At 49.8% G+C, this 26275-nt stretch overlaps 1 protein-coding gene across 1 annotated transcript in view; it reads right to left on the bottom strand.

Annotated features, from left to right (window-relative positions):
* lmo7a (LIM domain 7a) overlaps nt 1-26232 on the bottom strand; it is a 66941-nt gene extending 40709 nt beyond the window's left edge. Inside the window, 5 exon segments of the mRNA XM_064311571.1 lie at nt 2077-2183; nt 9887-9956; nt 12248-12318; nt 25069-25172; nt 25929-26232. Of these exon segments, the coding sequence (XP_064167641.1) occupies nt 2077-2183; nt 9887-9956; nt 12248-12318; nt 25069-25137 (317 nt within the window). The 5' untranslated portion in view covers nt 25138-25172; nt 25929-26232.
* Between the last annotated feature and the right edge of the window lie 43 nt (nt 26233-26275).

The following is a 26275-nucleotide window of genomic DNA, read 5'->3' as shown; positions in this document are numbered from 1 at the left end:
TGCGACCCCCATGTTACCTTCAGGACCTGCTGACAAGACGATCCAGGAGGGACAAGTTAATCAATGTAATGTCACAGTAGCTTAATGGTTCTGTGTCCATATAAACAATCTAATGAGTCCAACATGCACTGCCCAATTCACACACCAACACAAGTTCAATTTCTGATTTATGAAATTCAGTACTAAGGCCCCCACCCCCCCACCCCCACGCTCCAGTGCCTGTAGGGCTCAGCCCTGATGCCACTCAACAGGTATTTCAACATACCACTGCGTTCTGTACAAGCCCTACTCTACCCACAATGCTCTACCCACAAGCCTTACTCTACCCACAATGCTCTACCCACAAGCCTTACTCTACCCACAATGCTCTACCCACAAGCCCTACTCTACCCACAATGCTCTACCCACAAGCCCTACTCTACCCACAATGCTCTACCCACAATCCTTACTCTACCCACAAGGTCCTACTCTACCCACAAGCCTTACTCTACCCACAATACTCTACCCACAAGGTCCTACTCTACCCACAAGCCTTACTCTACCCACAATACTCTACCCACAAGGTCCTACTCTACCCACAATATTCTACCCACAAGGTCCTACTCTACCCACAATGCTCTACCCACAAGCCCTACTCTACCCACAATGCTCTACCCACAAGCCCTACTCTACCCACAATATTCTACCCACAAGGTCCTACTCTATCCACAATACTCTACCGACAAGCCCTACTCTACCCACAAGCCCTACTCTACCCACGACAGCCAAAACAGGAGGGAAACCAGAAAGTTCAGCAAATGAGACACTACAGTGAGAGGCATGGACAGGCAGGCATATGTACACAAGTGCACACACACACACACAACCGCACGCACACACAACTGCACATGCACACACACACACACACACAACCGCACGCACACACGCACACACAACTGCACATGCACACACACACAAACACACACACACAAACACGCGCGCGCGCGCGCGCACACACACACACACACACACACAGTGTACACGTGTGCGCACACTCAAGCACGCATGCACATAAACAAAGTGTACACTCACGTGCGCTTACGTCCAAGCACACATGCACACACAGTAAACCCACTCAGTCCCACACACTCACACACACACACATGCCACACACACGCTCACACAGAAAACTCACTCAGTCCCACACACACGCCACACACACACAGTAAACCCACTCAGTCCCACACACACACACACTCACACAGTAAACCCACTCAGTCCCACACACACACACACACACACACACACACACACACTCACACAGAAAACTCACTCAGTCCCACACACACGCACACACACACACTCACACTCACACTCACACTCACACAGTCTGTTTCACACACACACGGCAGTGTACTGCATGCCCTTTCACAGGGCTGATAAATGCCTCTAATGGCCGACTCCACCCTGCCGCCCGTGAGCTCCTTTTAAACTGCGACTCGCAGGCTTTCATTTCACATGCAAAGCTGTAATTTGTGCGGTCCGGTGAGTTATCATTAGATCCCACTTTCATCCTCCTCTGAACCCCGCTTCCCTTCCCTCCTCTTTCGGCTTCCCAGCGCGGTTCATACTCTCACGACACGGCTGATTAGCTAACGCTCAGACAACAACTCAACACATTAGCCCGGACCTTACAGCAAAACAAACAGAACCCACATGACAGGAGTCTCAACAGAGACTGTCCAAACTACTCAAAACCTCCATTTTATTTTCAAACTGTCAAACCCCCGAGCAAATCCCTTTAAAACGTCCCGTTCCAGCACCCTGCGTCGGTAAGATCACTGGGTTAAATTTAAACTCGGGGGTCAGTGTACACAAGCAGACACTCGACCAGCTTTCCAGCAGCGCACAGATCAGACAGACCCTTCACACCAGATAAACCGAACGCTCCAAACCAAGCCAGCGCTGCGCGAGTCTGCCCCCGCACCCTAACACCGCCACCTCCCGCCTGATTGGCTGCGGGTACACCTGCTCTCCCCGGCACGGCTGCTCCCCCGCCGCGGCTGCGATGGCCGCGGGAAGCCCGCGCGGACTCACCTGACGGTGACGCGGGAGGACAGGTCTTGCAGGTCCCCGGGGTGGAAGAGCTGCGCCTCCTTCAGTCCGAGCTTCCCGCAGGCCCGGAGGAAGACGTTCACGTTGTCCTGCGGAGAGACGGGAGAAGGGTCGCCCGAGCTGAGCCTCACACAGAGAGAGAGAGACGGGAGAAGGGTCGTCCGAGCTGAGCCTCACAGAGAGAGAGAGACGGGAGAAGGGTCGCCCGAGCTGAGCCTCGCACAGAGAGAGAGAGCGAGAGAGAGAGCGGTAATACTCCGGTGCACACAGTCCGGAATTCTACACATCCAAAGTTCAGTTGAGAGAGAAGAAGCAGGGGGCGGAGGTTGGTGACTGCGGGGGGTGGGGTTATGGGGGGGGGAGGAGTGGTGTGTGGCAAATAAACAGTGACACAATGTAGCATGCAGGCAGGCCTGTCTGACAGCTATGATTGACTCCTCTAGCTTTACCTGTTTAGAGGGTGGCGTGGGGGGGGGGTGGAGACTGAGCAGCTATATGTCAGCACTCTCTCTCTCTCTCTCTGGTTTCACCTTCCCCCATGCAAAGCAAGCAGGCACAGACACACACACACACACACACAAAGGTACACACACACACCCAGCAGCCAAACAAAATGCCTGGGCCCTGCCCACAGCAGGAGAATACCTGTGGAATCCATGGGGGGTGAATAATTCCGCCTGACGTGTTGTTGCCAGGAGACAGAGGTCTGAAACCGATGACGGAGAGGGCAAACTATGCCCCCTCTCCACCCCACCCCCCCACCCCACCACAGTGTGGGCAGAGGCACGGGGGCGTGGCAGAGCGAGTTTCACCTCTCAGCGCATTCACACGCTTACAAAGTCTGCGTTTCGGACGTTATTTAAGGGGGTGTGGGGAGGGGTAGGAGGGGGGGGGGGGGGGGTTTAACAGATTGTCTCAATTATTCTCCACAGGGCCGACAGCAGCCCAGATACAATAACAAATCAGTTCTAACAGATTAAACGGCTGCACATTGTTTTAGGGCTCACTAACCGGCACACACACACACACACACACGCACACACACACGCACACACACACACGCACACACACACGCACACACACACACACACACGCACACACACACACACGCGCACGCACACACACACACACACACACACACACACACACACACACACACGCACACACGCACGCGGCAGGTTTATTTGGGTAAACCCTGAGAACTCTGGGACTGCAGACGCACTGCAGCCCATTCCTGCAGGGCAGCTGCAGCAGGGCTACAGCCCGCAGAGTTTGGGGTACAGGCGAGTCGTACCCCGGTCCCGCTCACAGGAGTGCAGCCCTGTCATTACACACGCTCCACAGTAATTAGGGGCTGCTCTGCGCGGTGTGTATTTATACACACGCGCTCGGCTACGTGCTTATTTGGACACGACAAACAGGCCGAGCGGAACTCTGGGTACTGGCTGCTACAGGGCTCCCTCCACAGAGGGACGAGTGCGGCCTCGGGGGCTCAGAGGTCAGGGGTCAGGGGTCATGCTGGGTGGGGGGGGGTCACCTTGCTGATGTCTGTGACAGAACCGCTGGCTGTGTATTCATGGTTACAGAAAGCTCGTACGGTCACGGCGAAACCCTACTGAGCTAAGGGACCAAAGTCAGCAGAAAGGAAAAATCTAATGTCTCCTAATACACAAATAAATATAATAATCATTACTATTATTAGTGTATTTATTTATTTTTAAATCAATGAAAGGGTTCTGGCAAAGCACCCAATAATTTGATAAGCAACGAAATCTTTGGCTGCATTTCACCAGCTGCAGAATTTCCTCTCCGAGAGTAAAAATAGACGAACTGCACTGTGGGGCCCGTTTGGGAGACACCGGAGACGGGCACACAGACGGGCACCCCTGCCAGCCTGCATCACCCCTGTGAGACGGGCACACAGACAGGCACACAGACGGGCACCCCTGCCAGCCTGCATCATCCCTGTGAGACGGGCACACAGACGGGCACCCCTGCCAGCCTGCATCCCCCATGCCCGCTCCGTCAGGGGCATTACGGCAGGAGTGGAACCCGCACGGTCTCAAGTCGCCCGTCTCTGAGGAATGCTGTTGACCTGTCCCCCCCCCCCGCCCGGTGATGAAAGCACAGGGAAGCAGGTATGTGTCGACTCTGCAATGTGCGCCATCCACTTCAGCTCTGCACGTGTGCCAGGCCCCAAAGTTATCCTTCCGCCGCCCGCTCTCTCTCTCCACTCTTCAGAAACACGCTCGCGATACGAACCGACGCAATCCACGCCAGCATTCCTCCGCCGCGGCGGCCATTTTATTCGCGGAGTTATGAGGGCGGAGTCGCGGCAGGAAAACGAAGCTTGGGGAAAGGAGCGCGCTCCGTGGGATGCGTGTGCTGCCTGTTCCGCAGTAAAACTTATCTTATCTCCCCTGAGCAGCGAACTGCCACAGAAAAGCAGCTTGGAACTGAAGCTCGAAACTCAACAAATGTCTCTAATTGCCTTTTCTAAAAGGCTAAATGGAGACTGATCACACCCGTTCACTTCAAATGTACCGCAGAAAATTATTGCACAAGCAAGTGCATTCATAAAACACCCACAGTTTCACACACGCAGCCGGTCCTCCCGCCCGTTAAATCAGTCACAGAACTGGCCGCCAATGTTCCGGAACCATCTGCTGAACATTCCACTGGACACAAAGCACACCTCACCGAGGAAACAGCGCAACACTGCCTCACAACCCACACTCACAAATCTAATCTGGATCAATCTAAAAACCATGCCCGTTCCTTCTGTTATTTTATTCAAAGTCAGTCAGGCGTTAGGCTTTCATGTATATGAAAAAGCACTGCACTGCTTTGAAGACTGAGGAAACTGTGACCGTACATGTCTGAGTGTTACACTGATCACCTCATTTAAATTTACATCTTTTGACCCATGGATTCCACACGAGCTCCAGTTGGTGTGCTGCCATTTCTGAAGTCCAGGGTAGATTCGGCAGTGTGCCTTAATATCATCTTCAGGACGGAGACTGCGATGAACAGCGCATCCATATTTCAGAAGATTTTATCAGATCATTGTAACATTTAAACCAATAATAGTGTCAGGAGGAACAGCCGTGCGATTCCAATCATGTCCCAAAGCCACCAGCAGTGCTGGTTCACCAACAGACACTTTATCTGGGGCGTTTATCTGAAATGAATAGCTATTAATCACTGAGGTGGAAATTCACCCAATTTGTAAAAATCTACTATATCACTACATTAGATTAACTGTTGGAGCCCTGATGTCTCCTCATGTAGTTCAGTTTACTGTGACATGATGATACAACAGCTGTGGGATCAGGTTTCTTCACCCAGGACAAAAAAGCTCCATTAATATTCTATTGTTAATTCACTGACTGAGAGAACACAGTAAAATGACAGGCATCCTCGCACAGGAGTGAGACAGGTGTGTCCAAAACCTAAAGGTGCATCACTTTGTTTTCAGAAACAATGCCCGTGCCGTACTGTAGGATTCTCTGAAGTGTCTGTGAGCCGCAGCTGAATGCTTCTCAGAGTCTCCGTGCCAACAGCAGATTACAGCACGATCACATTCCTGAAACTCCTCAGACTAACTGGTGAAGAATGCACCCCTGCACTAGCCCAGGCCTTTCAGGGCCTTTCAGTGCCCTGTGCACACCGGAAAGAGCCAAGCCTGGCTTTGAGAAGCGACCGCGTGAAAAATCCTCATGCCCGGGTCACGTTCTGGGCACGTTCTGCTCACGTTCTGGGCACGTTCTGCCTACGTTCTGCCTACGTTCTGCTCACGTTCTGCCTACGTTCTGGGCACGTTCTGCCTACGTTCTGGGCACGTTCTGCTCACGTTCTGGGCACGTTCTGGGCACGTTCTGGGCACGTGTGACACAAGGGGCAGGGCTGGACAGCTCACTCTGGGGATGATGGGGGGGGGGGGGGGGGGGGGCAATGTGAACCATCATTAACAGCCACAGAGGGCCAGGCGACAGGTGAAGCAGCCCTCCGAGCTCTGCTTAGCCACCGCACACCTGAGCTGGAATATCACACCTGACGCAACCCACACCTGCTGGCCGAGGGGAAACTTATCAACCCAACGGCGTGCCTGGGGACAGATCCACACTGACCCAGCCCCGCCCCCTCAACCCAACGGCCCAACGCTGTGCCTGGGGCCAGATCCACACTGACCCAGCCCCGCCCCCTCAACCCAACGGCCCAACGCCGTGCCTGGGGACAGATCCACACTGACCAAGCCCCGCCCCCTCATTCCCCCTCCCCGTGCCTGGGGACAGATCCACACTGACCCAGCCCCGCCCCCTCAACCCAACGGCCCAACGCCGTGCCTGGGGACAGATCCACACTGACCCAGCCCCGCCCCCTCAACCCAACGGCCCAACACCGTGCCTGGGGCCAGATCCACACTGACCCAGCCCCGCCCCCTCATTCCCCCTCCCCCCCTCACGCATACACTGGAATACTGCCTTTTAAACCTTGTCATTCTGACAGGAGAAAATGTCCAGAATGTTAATAACAAACCCCTGAAGTGTTAAGAGGTCAGCCTCTTAACACAGAGGCTAGTAAGGAGCGAACCAGCAGCACCCCACTGCAGTCAGAGCACTTAATCCCCTAAAACACGCCGGGCCTGTCCAGGAGCCCTAATCCTCCAGCGAAGCCGTCACAGCTGGTCTGGCAAATTACCCTGATAAGAACAGGGGTTTGGAACTGTCCTAGAAATACTAAAAATAATAAGAATAGGTCATATTTAGAGCATATCTTCTATAATTCTACAAGTTCTACCATCCATGAAAGATTAGTAACTGGCAAGACATTCATATGAAAATTTTAATCTACTTTTGCTCCCCGACAGAACATTCAATATTCCACCATAATACCCGTGAAAGAGCAGCTTATTTAAATATCTTTCATCAATAGTGTTACTGTGAGATCATTAACTAAAATAAATCTTATAGCAAACACTTGTGATTTAATTAACTTTATCACTAATGTCCAAAGTAATTATGAAACATGACATCAGGGTTCACAAATGCGTGACCGCAAAGTATAGCATGCTCTGTATTCATCACTTTTAATAAATCTGACTGAATCTCTTCCCAAGAAGAGCATTCTGGTGAACCTTCAAAGACAGATTTTTTTTTTTTAATCCTGTGAAATCCCCATTACTACCACTCTGGATGCTTAAACAATCTGCTCTGGGGCTTTTAAAAAGGCTGATATGTATTTTTTCAGGAATAGCACAGGTTGCAAAAGCATGAGAAGCATTTGTGTAATCCAACCTCCGGCCACTTCAGCCTCGCACCTCTTTAAGAGTGAGCTGCTGACAGGCCAATGGGATGAACAGAATGCTCTTTAGGGGGCAAACAAAGAAAAATGTGAATTTAAAACAACAACTAAATGATCTAAAGTACATCATATAAACTACGTTAATATAAATGAAAGCTAATCAGCCGTAGATACGATGCAGACACGTTCACATTCACATCCCCCCACAGGCTATTCTGAGATAAATTCCAGAAGAATCTTTACGTTGGACGTTCTCTCCCTTTATGTGGCGTAATGTCGAAGCCTCGCTGAAGAGAAAGATCTGAAGCGCCAGCAGCACGTCCAATCACAGCCCGGCTTCAGCAGCACGTCCAATCACAGCCCGGCTTCAGCTCGCTGAACCCCACGGAGTCACTGCCAACCGCTTCGCTAAGCCACGGAGCTTCAAATCTCACTTCCCTCATGTGGCAAGTCACACCACCACACCACAGCTAGACTTACCCCCCCCCCCCACCCAGTCACACCACACACCACAGCTAGACTTACCCCCCCCCCCCCACCCAGTCACACCACACCACCCACACCCACAGCTAGACTTACCCCCCCCCCCCCCCTCACGCAGGAAACGCACACAACACGCTAGCTTCACCCCCCGACTAAGACTGGTGAGCTGGCATGGGAACCCGCTGCAGAACGCTGCTGCTCAGCTTGCAGCCGAGCTTAAGGGACGTGGGAGATGAAGCCTGGCACCGGTGGGAACCCCCGCGCCCCCGCAACCCCACACCCAATCCCACCGCCCGCCCCAGCACCCCTGCACCCCCGCACCAATCCCACCGCCCGCCCCAGCACCCCTGCACCCCCGCCCCAATCCCACAGCCCGCTGCACAGAACTACCTTACATTACAGGGCTCTGGAAATGGAGACGCGTTTCTTGCCAGAGTTAACGCTATATCTGGGGTTTGGGGTGGGGGTGGGGGGGGGGGACTAATAAAGTAGCAGAAATCATAATGGTTTCCAGGTTTTCACATTTCAGCCGTAATGAGACTTACTGTTACAGACTGCTGCTCTGCAGATCAGATCTCTCTCACAGTCGCACATTAAAAAAGAGGCCAAACAGAACACTGCAGTTCTTTGTGCGTTTCACCCTTCAGTTCAGTTTCACACAGCAGCGTGTCGAACACTCCTGAACCCTGTGAACCCATCTTCAGCCCTACGCCCACCACATCCAGCCCTACGCCTGCCATATCCAGCCCTACGCCTGCCATATCCAGCCCTACGCCCCCGATTTCCAGACCTACGCCCGCCACATCCAGCCCTACGCCTGCCACATCCAGCCCTACGCCCGCCACATCCAGCCCTACGCCCGCCACATCCAGCCCTACGCTGCACATCCAGCCTACGCCCGCCACATCCAGCCTACGCCGCCACATCCAGCCCTACGCCGCCACATCAGCCTACGCCGCCACATCCAGCCTACGCCGCCACATCCAGCCTACGTCCGCCACATCAGCCCTACGCCGCCACATCCAGCCCTACGCCCGCCACATCCAGCCTACGCCGCAATCCAGCCTACGTCTGCCATCCAGCCTACGCCCGCCACATCCAGCCTACGCCTGCCACATCCAGCCCTACGCCTGCCACATCCAGCCCTACGCTGCCACATCCAGCGTACGCCTGCCACATCCAGCCTACGCCTGCCACATCCAGCCTACGCCTGCACATCCAGCCTACGCCGCCACATCAGCCTAGCCTGCCACACTCAGCCCTAGTCGAACATCCAGCCTACGCCTGCCATATCAGCCTACGCCTGCACACTCAGCCCTACATCGCAACATCCAGCCCTAGCTGCCATATCCAGCCTAGCTGCCACACCAGCCTACGCCTGCACATCCAGCCTACGCCGCCACATCCAGCCTACACCTGCCACATCCAGCCCTACGTCCGCCACATCCAGCCCTACGCCCGCCACATCCAGCCCTACGCCCGCCACATCCAGCCCTACGTCTGCCACATCCAGCCCTACGCCTGCCAAATCCAGCCCTACGCCTGCCACATCCAGCCCTACGCCTGCTACATCCAGCCCTACGCCTGCCACATCCAGCCCTACGGATGCCACATCCAGCCCTACGCCTACCACATCCAGCCCTACGTCCGCCACATCCAGCCCTACGCCCGCCACATCCAGCCCTACGCCCGCCACATCCAGCCCTACGCCCGCCACATCCAGCCCTACGCCCGCCACATCCAGCCCTACGCCTGCCACATCCAGCCCTACGCCTGCCACATCCAGCCCTACGCCTGCCCCATCCAGCCCTCACAGAGCGAGCCAGAGGGAACAGAGGCACGGCAACACTCCCAGGAGGACATCCAGACCTGGGGAGGGACCAGACTCAGCTGGGGTGGGGGGCACATCCTCTTCTGGCCAGCACAGGGTCGGGGGTTCACAAACACAAAACCAGCCCCTTTCAGATGAGAGACACAGAGCACACAGCGACACAGCAACACTCACCAAGCCGGCAATAGGAGTGGACAACCTGTTCACCCTCTTCACAATCCCGGGCTTCAGCCTGTTGATCAGACTAGAGAGAGAGAAGAAATGAGGAGGAGAGAGAGAGGGAGGAGAGGGAGAGAGAGAGAGAGAGAGAGAGAGAGAGTGTATGTTGATCCCACAGTGAACACAAACAGTAGTGATCCGTCTGCACTGGGTTTTTATGAATGCTCTTTAATCTTTGGCCACCAGGCTTCAGTTGACTGTCTCCCCATCCGAACACACAGACATGTAGGCAGTCCTATTTATACCCCACAGCACACAGCATTCCTGAAACAGGAAGTCCAAAACCAGCCCGGAGTTGGAAGCAGGATTCCCGTTACTCGCGTTCGGCTATGGAAGATTCAGAGGGCAGGGAGCGACCGATGCGTGGAGCATCCCAGAATCGGCCTTCAGCCATCCCATCGCACTGTAGGGTAAGCCAAGCGATGTTTCCACATTAGTCTGACGCTTCTTGTTTGCTTTTTGTGATGACACACCTACGGCCTTAGTTACCAGGTGACTGAATCAGCTGCATCCTAAGTCCCCCAACATCAGAGGCAGTTTAGGAAAATAAAAACCTCATTTTTAATATTTAAACACTAAGCACTTAAAAAAATGAAGAACCTTGAAACACATCTGTTCACATTTTTATGATCATGCTGCTGTAAGGAGTGCAGTTTCTTTGATAATCGCATACCATTTTTAGCTCTTGAGTTGAAAGGTTTGGCAGGTTTACTCAATCAAGCAACAAATTGTATTTGAGCAGTAATTCAGACGGATAACAAAAACCGCTCTGCCGTTAAAAAATGAAGAAAAAAATACCCTGAAAATACAGCAGTTTTAAACAGATCAGATGGATCGTGTAGTCTATATCTGATCTGTCATCTGCTAGCTGACTAACAGATGACAAATCAGCCAGTAAAAACAAACTTGACTGAATCTCCAGATAGAAAATGTGTCTCATAGACTGACGGCTGCAGCTGGAGCCCTCTGAGACTCCATGCCCAGGGCGCAGGGAGCGCTCGGATTTGTGGGTAAAGAGCGAGGAGGGCGGGGTTATTTTTAGCCCAATAAAATCACCCACGGAGGTGCCATGGAGATTCAGCGTCCGGCTGCGATAATTAGGCTGCTGAGTCAGAGGAATGGCTCCACGGTGACTACCCAGAGACCGGCATCACAAACCCCATCACCACCCACCCCCAGCCCCATGCCCGAGCTCCACGCCCGCCCCCCCCCGCCTAAGCCCCTGTGACAGATATCTCAGCACATCCTGCACCATTCTGCTGCCTGACCCCGTTCCCTAGTCCCACCTGGTAAGAGTTCTGCACAGCTGCCCAACACACTCTGCCCATATTTGTATTGTATGATAATAGCACCTACACACCCAGCCGATGGTTTCAATGAGAGAGACTGCAACAGTGCATCCGCTTCACCCCGACACACTTCAGACTTCACACTCTCACCCTCATCTGTCCGACAGCCTCATTCGCTCGGAAATGACTGGAACATCTCAGGCAGTGTGTACACACACACACACACACACACACACACACACACACACACACACACACACACACAACACACACACACACACACACACACACACACACACACACACACACACACACACACACACACCATACACACAAGCACGCACGCACGCACACACACACACCACACCGCCCGCACGCACGCACGACTGACTGTACTCCTGGAAGCTGCATCCGCTACGTGCTCAAACCCAACGTCCCGTTCATAACACAACATCCCCTAACCCAGCGCCCCCTAACCCAGCGTGCAGTAACCCAGCGTCCCGTAACCCAGCTTCCCCTAACCCAGCGTCCCCTAACCCAACGTCCCCTAAATAGCGTCCCCTAACACAGTGTCCCCTAACCCAGCGTCCCCTAAACAGCGTCCCCTAACCCAGCGTCCCGTAACCCAGTGTCCTGTAACCCAACATCCCCTAACCCAGCGTCCCGTAACCCAACGTCCCCTAAACAGCATCCCCTAACCCAGTGTCCTGTAACCCAGCGTGCAGTAACCCAGCACCCCCTAACCCAGCGTGCAGTAACCCAGCGCCCCGTAGTGTGGATGTAAGATGGCGGCACTCACTCGCACAGCAGGACTCCGTTCTCCAGCGTCCCCTAACCCAGCGCCCCGTAGTGTGGATGTAAGGCAGCACTCACTCGCACAGCAGGACTCCGTTCTCCAGCGTCCCCTAACCCAGCGCCCCGTAGTGTGGATGTAAGATGGCGGCACTCACTCGCACAGCAGGACTCCGTTCTCCAGCGTCCCCTAACCCAGCGCCCCGTAGTGTGGATGTAAGATGGCGGTACTCACTCGCACAGCAGGACTCCGTTCTCCAGCGCCGATCGGAAGCTGCTGCTGCCGAAGCGCTTCTTGGTCACCTCCTGCGGGGGGGCGGAGACAGCGGTCAGGCGGCGTGATTGACAGGCAGCGAGGGAGCGTGCTCAGTTGGGCCCCCGAGGCGGTTCCCCTCCCCCCGGGGTTGCCACGGTCGCGGACGCAGACGGGCGCGGGGCGGCTGAGCCTGGCCTCGCCTCCTTTCCTTCCCAGAATCCCACAAAACCCGCCGGAGCCGCCAAGCCCCGACCGCGGCGGGCACAGAGGCGTCGGGGGGAATGCGGCAGTGCCAGCGAGCGCCAGGCCCATGGGCCCCCCCCCCGCCAAAATCACAGTCTCAGCCCGGGGGGGGGGGCAAGAGAGCCGCCATTGTAGAGGCCCGCCAGAGCAGCACAGGGAGCCGTTTGTGTCACGCTCACAGCGACACGGCCGCCGGCCTGCTCGACACAAACCAGTCATGTGACCATCGCTGCCTCACAATCACCCTCTCACACATTCATAACACCAAACAATGAGATCACACGGGACACAGAATACTCCCGCTTGGGTGCTCAACGGAGGCATACATGCATAAAGACTGTGTGTGTGTGTGTGTGTGTGTGTGTGTGTGTGATTGTGTGAGTGTGTGCGTGTCAGGCTTAGTAGTTCTTTAGACTAATAGGCACAAAACAAAAAATGCTTTCCAAACATTAATGCAATCCCATAAATTCAGACTGACAAAGCGGTATGCTGAAGCAGTGCATATTAGATGCCATTTCTTCCTGAAATGCCACATAACACAGGTCGTGTCATCCCCTGGTATTCTGTACAGAATGTGCTGAGGCTTCGCTCAAGCTCATTTTACACACACAGGAAAACACAGTGGCTTATTAGGTAACTGTACCATAAGAGGTTTCTTTTCCCGTTTCTATCTCTGCAATCAGAAATAAATCAGCCACGTGCACAGGCCGTACGCGAGCGCTATGGCACGCGGAGAACGTCTCTCACGGTCCTCGCAAAGCTTCAGCTGCACACGATGCCATAAAGCCTGCATCACAGCCCTCGAACCATAGACTGTACGGAACACGCTAATCATGATCTCTTAAAGGTACGGTACCACTAACCTACACACCCTTACTATCCACTGGCTTTATAGAACCCCAGTAAATGTGCTTCATTGTGGTCTGGGTCTGGCAGTGTAGTACAATGGTCAGGGAACTGGGCTTGTAGCTGAAGGGTTGCAGGTTCGATTCCCAACCAAGACACAGCTGTTGTACCCCTGAGCAACCTGAATTGTTGCAGTACATATATACAGCTGTAATGGATAATGGTAATCGGATACAATTCTAAATAATTTTTAAAAGCTACAGTTGTGAAAGTCGCTCAGGATATCAGCGTCTACTATTCCTGTAATGTAATGAAACATAATTAAATATAATGACCTCTTAAAGGTACGGGACAGTAAAGCCACACACCCTTACTATTCACCACACACCTGTAGCCTAATCAAATATTTGCCTTCATAAGATGATAATGTGGCTTTTCTCAGCAAATAACTAAAATAATCTAATAGTATCAACAGAGACACAATACATGAATCTGCAAACCTGATGAATCTGCAAATCTGCCATCAGTTCAGATGTAGCCATGTCTAATTTTTCAGCGTTTTGGTCGGAAATTTGATTTACGTCATCTGAAAGGTACAAGCCAAATGTAAGGCCTTTTCAAATTATGAGATCTATACTGCGGTGCGTTTTCCCCCAATTAATGCGCTCCATCGTCTCCTCCAGGCCTGTTCATTTCCCAGGAGACCCTCCACACCCAGTGCGTTCAGGGGAGGGGAAACAGGTCGGACTGGCTGGGCAGAGACCAGCCGGAGTCGGGCACTCTGATTGGTCAGAGCCTGCTCCCTTCCCATTGTCTGCTTCCCTTTAAAGTGCAGCTTCAAAGAACGTGCTTCATCCGCGGCACAATAGCAGACAAAAATAAATGCCACTTGTTTTTTTGTTTTGTCTTTTTTAAGCTTTATTGTTAAACTGGTTATTCTGTCAACCAGGACAAGCTGAATGTAAAAATGAGGAAGGATTTTGTAAATATTTGACTGAATAAGTTGATTTATGCTGCACTCTGAAATGACCAGCAATGAACCCAGGCCTTTGGGCAGGAAGCTGGAACACACAGCCCGAGATGCAATGCAAATAGACTGAAACCTGAGCCTGCACTACTTGATTCCTTTGTACTGAATTGTCAGACTGCTATGATAGCTTGTGGCGAACTTTAAACCACATACACATACTTCAGCTCCTTTTAGCCCTGACACTTGGGATACTGCCACATGTGAACATTTAGAAAGTCAATAAAATGTAAAAAAATGTCTGTTTACCACGGGTTTTAATTTTATGAGTGCGCATCCACACCCCTGAGCCAATGTCCTCATCTCCCAGTAACAGGACAGATGCACCTCTATTGATCCAGCTGGACAATCTCTCATTAGCAACAAACAGTACAACATTAATTAGGGGTTTATCCAAAAGAAGAAAACTCCCATCAAGATCAAAAGAATTGTCACACGTGCACACAAAAAAGTGCATTCACACACACACACACACACACACACACGCACACACAGTTAGTAAATACACAGAATCAAAGCTTTTCCCCGGATCCCAGATTCATCACTAGCAGCCACAGATACTGTCAATCTTGGCTTCCTCTAAGGTTCCTCCTCTCTGCACTAGCGTGGGAAATAATGACCCCTACTGTCATATTTGGAAACACTGTAGCGAGAAAAAAAATGGATGATTCATAATCATTTCAAACAACACAAGAGGCCTTTTCTCAATAGGTGTCATTCGCTCAAAATGTTACACTGACAACACCCCACATCAGCATGCAGGTAAAAATTCAAATTCACTGGGACAAGTAGGGTGACATGCAGACAGCATTCCGCTGCCACCCATGACTGCTGCCATAGCAACCCCAAACACAGCCCAACACTGGCACACCACAATACGCTTATTTTCAGGTACGAAGAGGAAGTGCCATTCCTTTCAGTACTAAAGTGAAGTATCTCTAAGTTTAATTCAAACTTTTTCAGATTTTGGGTGGGTGGGAGGGAGGGGAACCATTTCAGGGAGGGTTTTGTTTTGTTATTATTGCTGTCTTGCTTATTATTATTGTTGTGCCTTTCTTTTCTTTACTTTCTTTTCTTTTCCCTTTTTATATGAGCTTTAGGATGAAGTATTGCTGATGCTGATGATTATATCAAAATCAATAAAAAATTTGATTGCAAAAATTTTTTTAATTCAAATCTGCGTAGGCAGTTTGTGAGTTATACTCTTCACACTGACAGACAAACAAAAGAGTAAAGACAATCCCCGCACAACAGAGATGTTTTCACAACCTCTGCGCCCCCTAGTGGTGGGAGAGATAATAACCTCAAAACCCGAACTCACGTCTCACCTGCTGCAAGGTGAAAACAGAGCAGTTCCCTGAGTATGAACGTTCTCTCGCATGAGAGTGTTTTATTCACAGCAGAAGAATGCGGTTAATTCAGTGGTTAGGAGCTGCCCTGTGCAGAAGCAGTTCAGAACCGGTCACGTCACATTTGCCCTAATGGTGGATAATGAGCATACCTTACATTACATTACATTTATATGGCAGACGCTTTTATCTAAAGCGACGTACAATAAGTGCATACCGAAGGTATGATAAAGTACGGCACTCATTTTGTATAGTTATTCATAGCTATGAACACATTGAGTCCAGTTCACATAGTGAACATTACTCTCTGACCTAACCTATGCTAAGTCAAACTAGGAGGCATGCCAAGCTATAACATCAAGATAATGATACAGAGTACTTCACTTGAAAAGGAGGAGATGTTTCTGGTGGAAAGTCAGCCTTGCTTTAATACATAGGGATATCAATCTTCGTTAGAGAGTTAATGAGACAAACAGCTCCATTTCCTGTGCCAAGTATTTTGAGGCCGTGTGAAACAGTTTCAGCTTTAAAGTACCTGTGGTAGTGATTAAATTACCTGTGGTATTAATCGCACCTTTATGATTAGAAGCTACAGACGAGCCAGCAACACAAGCAACGGGGCTTGATTCAGCCGTCCATTCCTTACGTAGGTAAAGGGAAAACCCCTGTGTTTCTGGGCCTGAACGCTGCATCTCTGCTATGAATGACAGGAAATCCGTGTGTATACTTCACTGCGCCTCTGAAGCTGGGCCACAAACAGCTCCCCGGCTGGCTCATGTGTTACTCTGCGGCACGCAGTTCAGCCCATACAGTATGTGATCACGCATGTCTGTCTGGGAAGTATTATAACCAAGTATAGTGATAACGTCTAGGTCATAACTTGTATCTTTTGTAACTGTCAAGCTCGGCAAAACTGGTCCTCCATTTGCCACCGTAACACTGTTCCCATCATGCATTTCACCAGCATCTCATAGAGTTCCTCAGCACTGACTGTAATGAGCCGGGTTTGAGGGAAACTGGGCGTACGGCCTCCGTTTGCAGATGAAGTCTAAAACACAGGATCGCCATGTCAACCCAACAGCTTACTCAGCTGACACATACCCACACGTACAGAGAGCTGATTTTAAAAATCACAAAGACAATGACAAGTAGCAAAGAGAATTAATTATAAGTCTAAATCTAGACTGATACTTTGTCTTACAGGGCATTACATGCATTATACTCTTATTCTTAACATTACCCTTGGCGGTTAGTTAAAATGAATTGTTTATATATAAGCAGGCCTACATGTATATTTATATGTATACACGATCAGGAGGGTTGACATCATGGACCCCCTCCAGTGCCTGCAGAACCCCCACTCTTTAAACCCAACAGTGACTGGTTCCTGTCGCTCTGACCAGTACAGTACAAACCCAGTATATTTTACACTTAAAACTGTCACAGATGCGTGTGCAGTGTGATCTCACAGCTCCTGCTGCTTTTCGTCCGGCGTTCGGCTGGAATGTGCAAACAGACGTGGGAAGCTCTTCTCCAGAGGGTGGAGTAAGCACAAAGTGAAAAAGCAGAATCCCCATGAGATCCAAACAGCACAGGCCTGCATTACACTTGGCTTGCGGATCAACCATCACAGCATGGCAGTCAGGTTAGAGTTTGTATATTCCCCATATTCAACATTTTAAGACAAAAGTTTAGAATTGCCAGATTTTTTTTTATACCCCCAGCATATTATAATTAAAATTATATGGGTGTGATCAACCACATGACTTGGCACTCGTTCTCCTGAATGATTGGGTATTCAGGCCAAATATTCACACTGCACCCAGCCTATGCCGCTAATAAAATTTGGTAATTAGAATTAAAATCATAAATGTTGCCATTTTTAGCAGCTTCGGGTGTCATTTCATTTGGGCCCAGTATGGCTAAGGCAGGGGTGTCCCGTCTCATCCGAAAAGGGCCGGTGTGGGTGCAGGTTTTTGTTTTAGCCCAGCACTATGATGTCAGAATCAAACAGTATATTCATTCATTCAAATATTTATAGAAGAGCATTTGTAAGCAAAGCCAATACTTTCTCCTCCATTTTGTCAAACATCACTTCCTTAAATAATGCTAATCACAACAATCTAAAACTCTGGGTTTCCCTGCACTATGACACCTGATTTAACGAACTAATCATGGTCTGGGTAACCTTGACCAGTAGAATCAGGTCCTGTAGCGCTGCACTAAAACAAAAACCTGCACCCTCATCTGTCCTTAAATAAGACCGGACACCTCTGCACTGAAGCAACGCCACAAAACGGTTATTTAAAACACTCCTGGTACGGACGTCGCTAAAAGGCTGGTGCTGAGACTGGAGTGTACCTGTTCGGACGGCAGGTGAGACTGGAGTGTACCTGTTCGGACTGCAGGTGAGACTGGAGTGTACCTGTTCGGACTGCAGGTGAGACTGGAGTGTACCTGTTCGGACTGCAGGTGAAGCACAACCTACTGCCGCATCGCCCAGGGAGGGCAGCCTTTCAGTGGCCCGGGAGGGAAGTGCCATGCGACCCTATTTTCAAAAATACTTTTTACAAAAAACACCCCGTTTTAAATAATCTAGCAGGAATGAGCCTAATACCAACAGGGAACCAATCCACAGTGGGAACCAGTGCATTCTTTTGGGCACGTAACCACTGTTTAGTATTATAAAAGAACCTGAATCACTCAGACTTGACCTCAGCACAATATGGGCCACAACTCACTTCTGTACAAAACATACCACAGGGATAATGGGGGGTTTCTGATTTCACGGAAACATTCCTCCTTCTCATGAGACTACATCATAGCAGCCATCAGTCCAAATTATATTTTTACATGAAACCAACTTGAATGACAAGAAGTCCAGAAAACGCAATATGTTAACCATTTGCTCCTTTTACTTCAGAAAAGAAGTAATCCTTTGGTCTTTAAAAACAGACCTGAGAGAATCTAACAGACCTCATGCATCTTGGCCCGAGGCTTCGGTCTGAAAAGGTCACAGGTTAACACAACAAGGCTAGGATCCAACCCCCGGCTCCTTCAATCAGGAAGCCAGAACATCCTCTCATCTTCTGTCTGTGTGCACATTCAGAACACAGCCTGCCGCTGACTGCACCTCCAGTATGACTGAATCCATGGGGATTTTGAGGGATTGAAAAACATTCCAAATTATACTGACACCCCCCCAAAATAAGTAAATAGATAAATAATTCAACAAAAAAAATAAAAACAGTAACTACTGAGTGCAGAAACCGATACCCCACAGGCTTTCCACAAATAGCCTGGAATGAAATATTTGAAAACATAAACGGTCTCGTTGCTGCCCAGGAAACGCGGTTATGATTTAGTAAGCTTTATTATAGTGCACCATATTTTTCCATGAAGCCCCAGAGGACGATTTAGTCTGTTTGTTTCTGCTCTACCATGAAGACATAAGAATGGATCACAGATGGAATGTTCTGATTGGTGCCTTGTTCAGTTATCCACACAGACAATGTGTAAATGCTGAATTTTTCCCAAATGAAACAGGCCAACAGCACATCATTACAAATTCACTCAGTTCTCAGTAGGAACCCATATCAGTGAAAAACCCAAAAAAACGCTGCTTCACGTGACAGATCATGTTTAAAGCTACAGACCTATAAGAACAATAACTCACAGATCACATGATTTAATCACATGCTGTAAATAAGGTCATGGAAGACAATGAACTGACCGTTACCAAGTAAATGACCTGAAGAAAGAAAAAAAAAAAAAAACATTTCCTCTACATGACACTCATAACATTCCAGGGGCAAGCCACTCAGTCACACTTCCTGTTGTGTTCGTGGTCTTAAAATGATGGAACAACAACTGACGTAGAGCGCAAGTATATTTTACATCCAACAGGGCTGATGGACACTGAACAAAATCCATACCAAATAACATTCTTATTAAGTAACTCAAAAGATTATGTCTACCAATAATATCTCCTCCTCCCCCTCAAAGTTTCACATAAACTTTAAGAAGAGCTCTTTCCTTACCTTTGCATTCACTTGTCAGAACACCAGGCAGGCTGTTCAAGGTTATTTATTTTTATGGTGACCAAACCCCTGTTACGTCCTTCAGCAGCAGGTAAAATGAACGAAAGCATCCAGGCAGGAGCCTCTCCTCAGGTTCCGCCCGCCAACCGCAAACACGCTTAAATGGCCACAGCCGGCCAATCAGCCGACACATGCCTTCATGCCCTTTGGCCCGCTCGTTAAGTAGCGCGCTCGCTAATGCTCAGAGAAAGACAACAATTGTTTATCACGGTATGCTAACTATTCGAGATTAAGCGTTTCTAAATGTGTGCAGGGCCGGAGGTGAGGCTGGGCCGGAAGCCTCCGGAAAGGCATTAACGGGCCGTTTCCCCCCCTCTAACGCAGCCGAGCCGAATCTCAGCCCGCACCGGACGCGGGGTTTTAAACCCCCCCCCGAGTCCCGTCTCCTCGTTAAGGGTAAGGAACGCGACACCATCGGCGTCAGCGGAAACGAGCCCAGAGGACCTCAGTAAGCGCGATTCTGTTCCAGGCGCTGGAGCTGATGCTGATTGATCCCCTGCACCCTGAGGCAGCACCCGCCTGGAAACACTTCTGGAGCTACTGGTCCTCAAACCTTTTAACATCAAGACCCAAATTAAAAATATTTCTTAATATCGTTACCCAAATTTTTACATTTTTTACCTTTCAGGAACCTGTCAAATACACATACCAGCATAGCCTAGTGGACTACAGACTAATTCTGGGACCAACCTCACATACTCCCACAACCCATAGTTTAAGAAACACTGCTGTACGCAATGTAAATGGACACTATCATAAGCACCAGGCCACTTCACAGACAGCATAGCAGAGCTCCTGTTAATGATCAACAGTCCGGCACCTGCCCAACACGCAGTGGCACTGAACAGAGGGGGTGCAGAGAACCAGCACCCCCAACACGAAATAAATAATTAACCCTATCCCGGGGCCTCTCACTTCAGTGTGACTGGGGGGCGCGAGATTTGGGAGGAGAAGTCACCCCAAAGACAGGCCCGTGGCAGGTTCGCTGCGGAAAGTGGATTTACACACACCATGCATGCGGTTAAAAGGGCTTAGCCGCTCGTGCTGGGAGCGGCACTGGGCAGCCCCCACTGTGAGCGCTCCGGTGGGGCCCGCTCACGAGCGACGGGCCGCTTTAAGAGGCTGTCAGGGCCCTGGCCGGGGGGCATCAGGAGCAGCTCGGCCCGGAGCAATGGAATCCAACGCAGGAATGTCTCAACCAGAGCGTTTCCTCGATTTTAACACCCCCCCCCATTAACCCCCCCCCCCCCACAGCGTGTCCATCATTAGGAGGCGGGGTCAGTGCTTGTGGGGGACCACGCAGCGCAGGCCTGCCCCTCCATGCCCCTGCCAAGATCCGCGGGGGCCACTACAATGCCCCAGTGTCCCCGCGCGAGAGGCCAGCGTTCACGTTCACCCCTCATGAAATAAGAACAATATTTGTTTAGTTACAGTCCGCGTTCCGCCTCTCCAGTGCCCTGCGGGGAGCAATAAGGGGGGGGGGGGGCGAGGGGGCGGGGGGCGATTCACGGGGGCGAGGAAAATCCTTGCCATTCCGCCCTTTCAGGGGAGAAAATTACGAGCCGTTCTGGGCAGGGGGTTGAGGAGGAAGGGGGGTTTTATGGAACACATTGGCTCCAAATCCACTGTGCTATAAATCGTTCGGCTGGACACACCCGCATTGTTCACTCGTGCACCTGGCAGAAGGGAAAAGGGTGAAATCCAAGACTGCACCCCAAAAGAGCCCCCCGTCTGGGGAACCCAAACTGCACCCCAAAGAGCCCCCCCGTCTGGAGAACCCAAGACTGCACCCCAAAAGATTCCCCCGTCTGGGGAATGCAAAACTTTCCATTGCCCTGCCGGGAAGCAGTGCAGCTCAAACACTGCGAGTTTGAGGCACCAACATTGTACCCTTGAGCAAGGCAATTAACTGAAATTGCTTAAAATGTCCAGCTGTGGGAAAATGGTTTGTATGTAAAAACGTAATCTGCGCAAATAGCCCTGAATAAAAATGTCTTCTAAACGCCAAAAATGTAAATTTAATGTATAGCGCTGTGAAACCTGGTAGGAGGTCTGGTTTGAGGGGGACTTTCGTTAGGACGCCTACATTCACTCTCAGCGATAAATGCATGAGTGATTTTTCCACTTTCGTTAACTGTACAAAATAAAAACTAATTTAAGACAGCTGAGCTAACAAAGTCAACCAGGCCAAACCAATGAAAAGGCAGGAAAATATTCAGTCATATTTCCAGGCTTCAGAGCCAGGTTCAAACAGACTGAAGCCTGATATTGTAGTGTATACCGATGGGAGCGATCTGGGTTGGGGGGGGTGAGAACTCTGGACAGCTCTGTGCCGTTAGGTTGCACCCCCCATGTCAGACTGCGTCAAACCCCCACAAAGTTTCTGACACGGAAAACCCCGCTTCAGGGAAACAGAGCCACAGTTTTCCGGGGAAACGCAGTTCCTGCAACACGTCTGCTGCGAGGGGGGGGGGGGGGGCTCCACATCGGCCGAGGCTGCAAAAGCACCCATAACCCCCTTCCATCACGTCTCAAATCCCCTTCCATCACGTCTCAAATCCCCGAACGCCAAGCAGAAAAGGGTGAGAGTCCTGCAGTGCATTCAGTTCATCATGAACTTTTCAGGTCTGATTTCTACAGAAAATATTCCTCTTCCTAATACGGGGTGGGGGGTGGGGGGGTCAGGATTAGAACTGCAGCTTGCCATTTAAGAAGATTATTCTGTCAGAATTCTTGAAAGGCGTATCTTGAACAGGCATGCAGGCATAATGGCATTACAGCACAGACACGGCTCGTTCCAGCCCCGGGAACAAGGCTGCTCAAACACAAGCGTTAATTTGTCCACTGCACTTATGAAAATGTAAGTCCAGGCATGCAGCACATAAGTACTTAAGCCTACTAATCGCCTGATCATGTACCGAATTACCTTCCCGTATAAAAGCAGCTGCCTGTGGGCTCAGTAGTGCTGCTGGAAGTGGTCCCCACGGGGAATACTGTCCCCGTCCACCTAACCGCTATGTGCGAGACGTGAGCTGGGGGGGGGGGGGTGAGCTGGGGGGGTGAGTGTGGCACAAAATACCCGAGACCAGAGTATAGCACCAAATAACCAACTGGTCAAAACTAACCCAAGACCCAACGCTGCGGCCAGGACTGGGGATCCCAAGTCGGATCAGAACAAGCCCCTGTAAGGTAATGTCTGTGAGGAGCCTTCTCAGTCAGTGAGAGCCTTCTCAGACAACCATGTGTGAGGATGCCCATGTCGTGGCCCAGGTCAACGCAGTTCAGTCAACATTCTGTGAGGAACCTTCTCACGTCAACCATGTCTGTGAGGAACCTTTCCAAGTACGTGTCTTAAGGGCACAATGACAGCACCCAGCCGGGAACCCAAGCGTAAATCTTCCAGTTAGAAGACCAGCTTCATAACCATTATGGTACAGAAACCATTATGATACAGAACTGGGAAGACATGAGATTAGAGGTTCATGTGAGACAACAGGTTCAATGTGATGAGACTGTTATTGACTAGTTCAGGGAAAAGCTGGTTTGGTGTGAAACAAAGATGTAGACTCATGAAGTAGATTTAACTTTCCCATGGGTACCTTTTCACAAAAAAACTGCATATTATGGCTTGAAATCACGTTTCATTACAAATGTACAATGGAGTACAAATAATTCTTATAAGAACAGCCCTACAGCAAACTGATAAATTATTTTACTGGAAACCCTGCCATCCCACTGCGTTCCACAGATCTGTCACTGTAAAAACATGCAAGAAAGAGCTCACTGTGAAAAGAGGTAATCTTCAAGCGCTCATTTCCAACCAGGGCCATAAGGTTATGATAAAAAATTATCGTAACACAAATGATGAAAGGGAACAGCTTGTCTGAGCCAGGTCAGCCGAGCTGATACTACAAGGAACGCACCTCCCACAGCCAGCTCATCGAGAAAACAGCTGATGGGCCCCACCCTAAATCATTCTAAACTCAGTGGAATCCAAGTGCTCTAAAAATGTGTATTTAACCAAGAACACAGGATACGTAACAAAGAGCAAAACTCCCCCACTGGAATAAACAATCCAGACAATATGCACTACTGTGGGTAATGCAGGCTGTCCAGTCCGCACGGTTCCTTCAGCATGTTTCTATAAAGTCACAAGGGAGTAACTGAACCTGGAGTTCTTTTCATTCCAATGCAACAAAAGAAAACAAAGAAATGTTTTGCTATTCTCTTCCTGTGCACAGAACTGATTAAATAAAGAAGCCTGACAAGAAGCATCAAAGAATTTAAATCAACTATTGCCAAGGAGAATACCGTAGTCATGCCAGAATCTTTTCCAAAGATACACACGATTGCAGCCAGCAGTGTACTGTAGCTTGTCTCTGGGTTTGAAACAGACACAAGACACACCCACGCAGAAGAACCAACTACTTTTAAGCTCTTTTCCCTCTGCTCTGGACCTCTCGGAAAGTAGCCAGCAGCTCTACTCGACCTGATGTGCGAAATCAGAGGAGCGGAACATTAGGTCTGAGGAACAAATCTTTAAGTTTAATTAAAGGAATTTGACAAAATTTTCTCTGGTGTCCAAAGATCCCCGTCCCCCCGCTTAATTTAGAGAGAAAACCGACCCCCCTCCGGTAAATTGTCGGACATGTACGAGTCCAAACATGCGACTCTCACCGGAAAACTCTGGAGAACAAATAAGAACAAACAAGAAACACGACTTTACGTTTTTCTCAATTAGGCTAATGTTCGTTGTGACTGATCGATGCATAATTAACACTTATACGCTGGCATTAATTGGATTCCAATATTTTAAGGATTGAAGAAAGAACAGAAATACCACTCGCACATGTGCCTAATTCAATCGTCATACAGCATCATCAATGAAAACAGCGCGTGCATCTTTCTGACTCTGCACCCCGAATTTAAAGAGAAGGGCTTAAGACATGCCCCGCAGATAATAACTAGGCTATGGAAACAATCTGTTTAAAGGAAACAGGAAACGACGCGTTAACGTAAATACCCATTTATATCAAGTCAATACACGAAATGCTGCGCGTTGCTGTGGAAATGAAAAACAGCAGCAGCAGCAGAAACAACAACAAACAAAACAACAAAAACTAATGAAATCGAAGGGAAAATGAGGAAACAAGCGACCGAAATGACAGTCCAGTTCACACGACAGGAAGTTATGAAAACAGGGTACATGAATGCATTTAGTGGAAACAATTTTACCTCAACCCATCTCTGGGCTTCCAAGAAGGCGTCCTCGCAGCTGACCGTGGACTGTTCACGCCACTCCATCCCGAAATCATGCAAACAGTCTGCGCTCCTTCGTCCTAATAAAGAAACGGTGTAAATGACCCATGACACTTCTTTCGGCAACAAATTAACGAGCTATTATAATACAGAGGAGCTATTTGTATACACACAACGTGAAAAGAGGCGATTCGCCAGAACTAAACGTGGCCCCTGTTGATATGTCCTGGCTACAAAACTTTCAATAAATATGGAAACACTGGGCTAATGAAACTTGTTTTCTTCCACGAAACACAAGAAACCAGCTTGTTAACGTTCCATCGTCAAATACCCAGTTAGTTTGTTAGCAAACAACCGATGCTGAAAGCAACCTAGGCGGCTTAACGTAACATTTTTTCCCATTAATGCACCTCAGAGATTTAACTGATTACCGACTATACAACAGGTGTTGAAAGAGCAAATGTAATGCAGTCCGCTGGCAATCCGCCTTGGCTACTTCATACAGGTCTGCTAGCTAACGTTCGGCAGGTAGGTACAGACAGGTTCACCTGCAAAATTCGGTACAGTTAGCAAACTAACCGGCTTCGATGTAAGAGCAGCAGAGAAATAAGTGTTCAACCTCTCGCTGACAAGACCAGATGCCTATACTCCAGGCCCGTTATCTGCTTTCTCTTTTATACAGCTTCTCATCTGCCTGTTCATCTCCGCTTCTCACACCTTCACATCGGCGAACTCGCTTTATCCTACCCCCCATCTGGTACCTCTAGCCGACTAGCGAGCTCTGCCTAGCTACCGTAGCGTTAGCTACCTGCCCAAAGACAGTAAACTGTTGATACCTTTTTCCTGTGGACCTCAGACGAAAACGTACAGCAGCAAGACACGGTGGAAAACAAAACAGAACTGATAATTAAAAACTCTTAATGCTGACTTCGGCACCATCAACTCCGCGGTAAAAGTTAGGCGCTGCAAGTTTTGTGAAAACACTGGCGGCAAGTCTGTGAAAAGTCGAGAGTATCAAGGAAGTCACGCCCTCTAGTGATCCAAACCCCAAGGCGGCTTTTAAATCTTACGGACATTGTCTACTACTAGACATTCAATGCAGTTGTCTGACCCATAACAGAGAACAACGTAAGCTAATATAAATGATAATGTAAAGATACCACCATAACTTTCTAGCTCGGGT

Source organism: Anguilla rostrata, chromosome 15 (assembly GCF_018555375.3).
Source record: "Anguilla rostrata isolate EN2019 chromosome 15, ASM1855537v3, whole genome shotgun sequence".
NCBI classification, from domain to species: Eukaryota; Metazoa; Chordata; class Actinopteri; order Anguilliformes; family Anguillidae; genus Anguilla; species Anguilla rostrata.
This window is presented reverse-complemented; position numbering and strand designations above follow the sequence as displayed.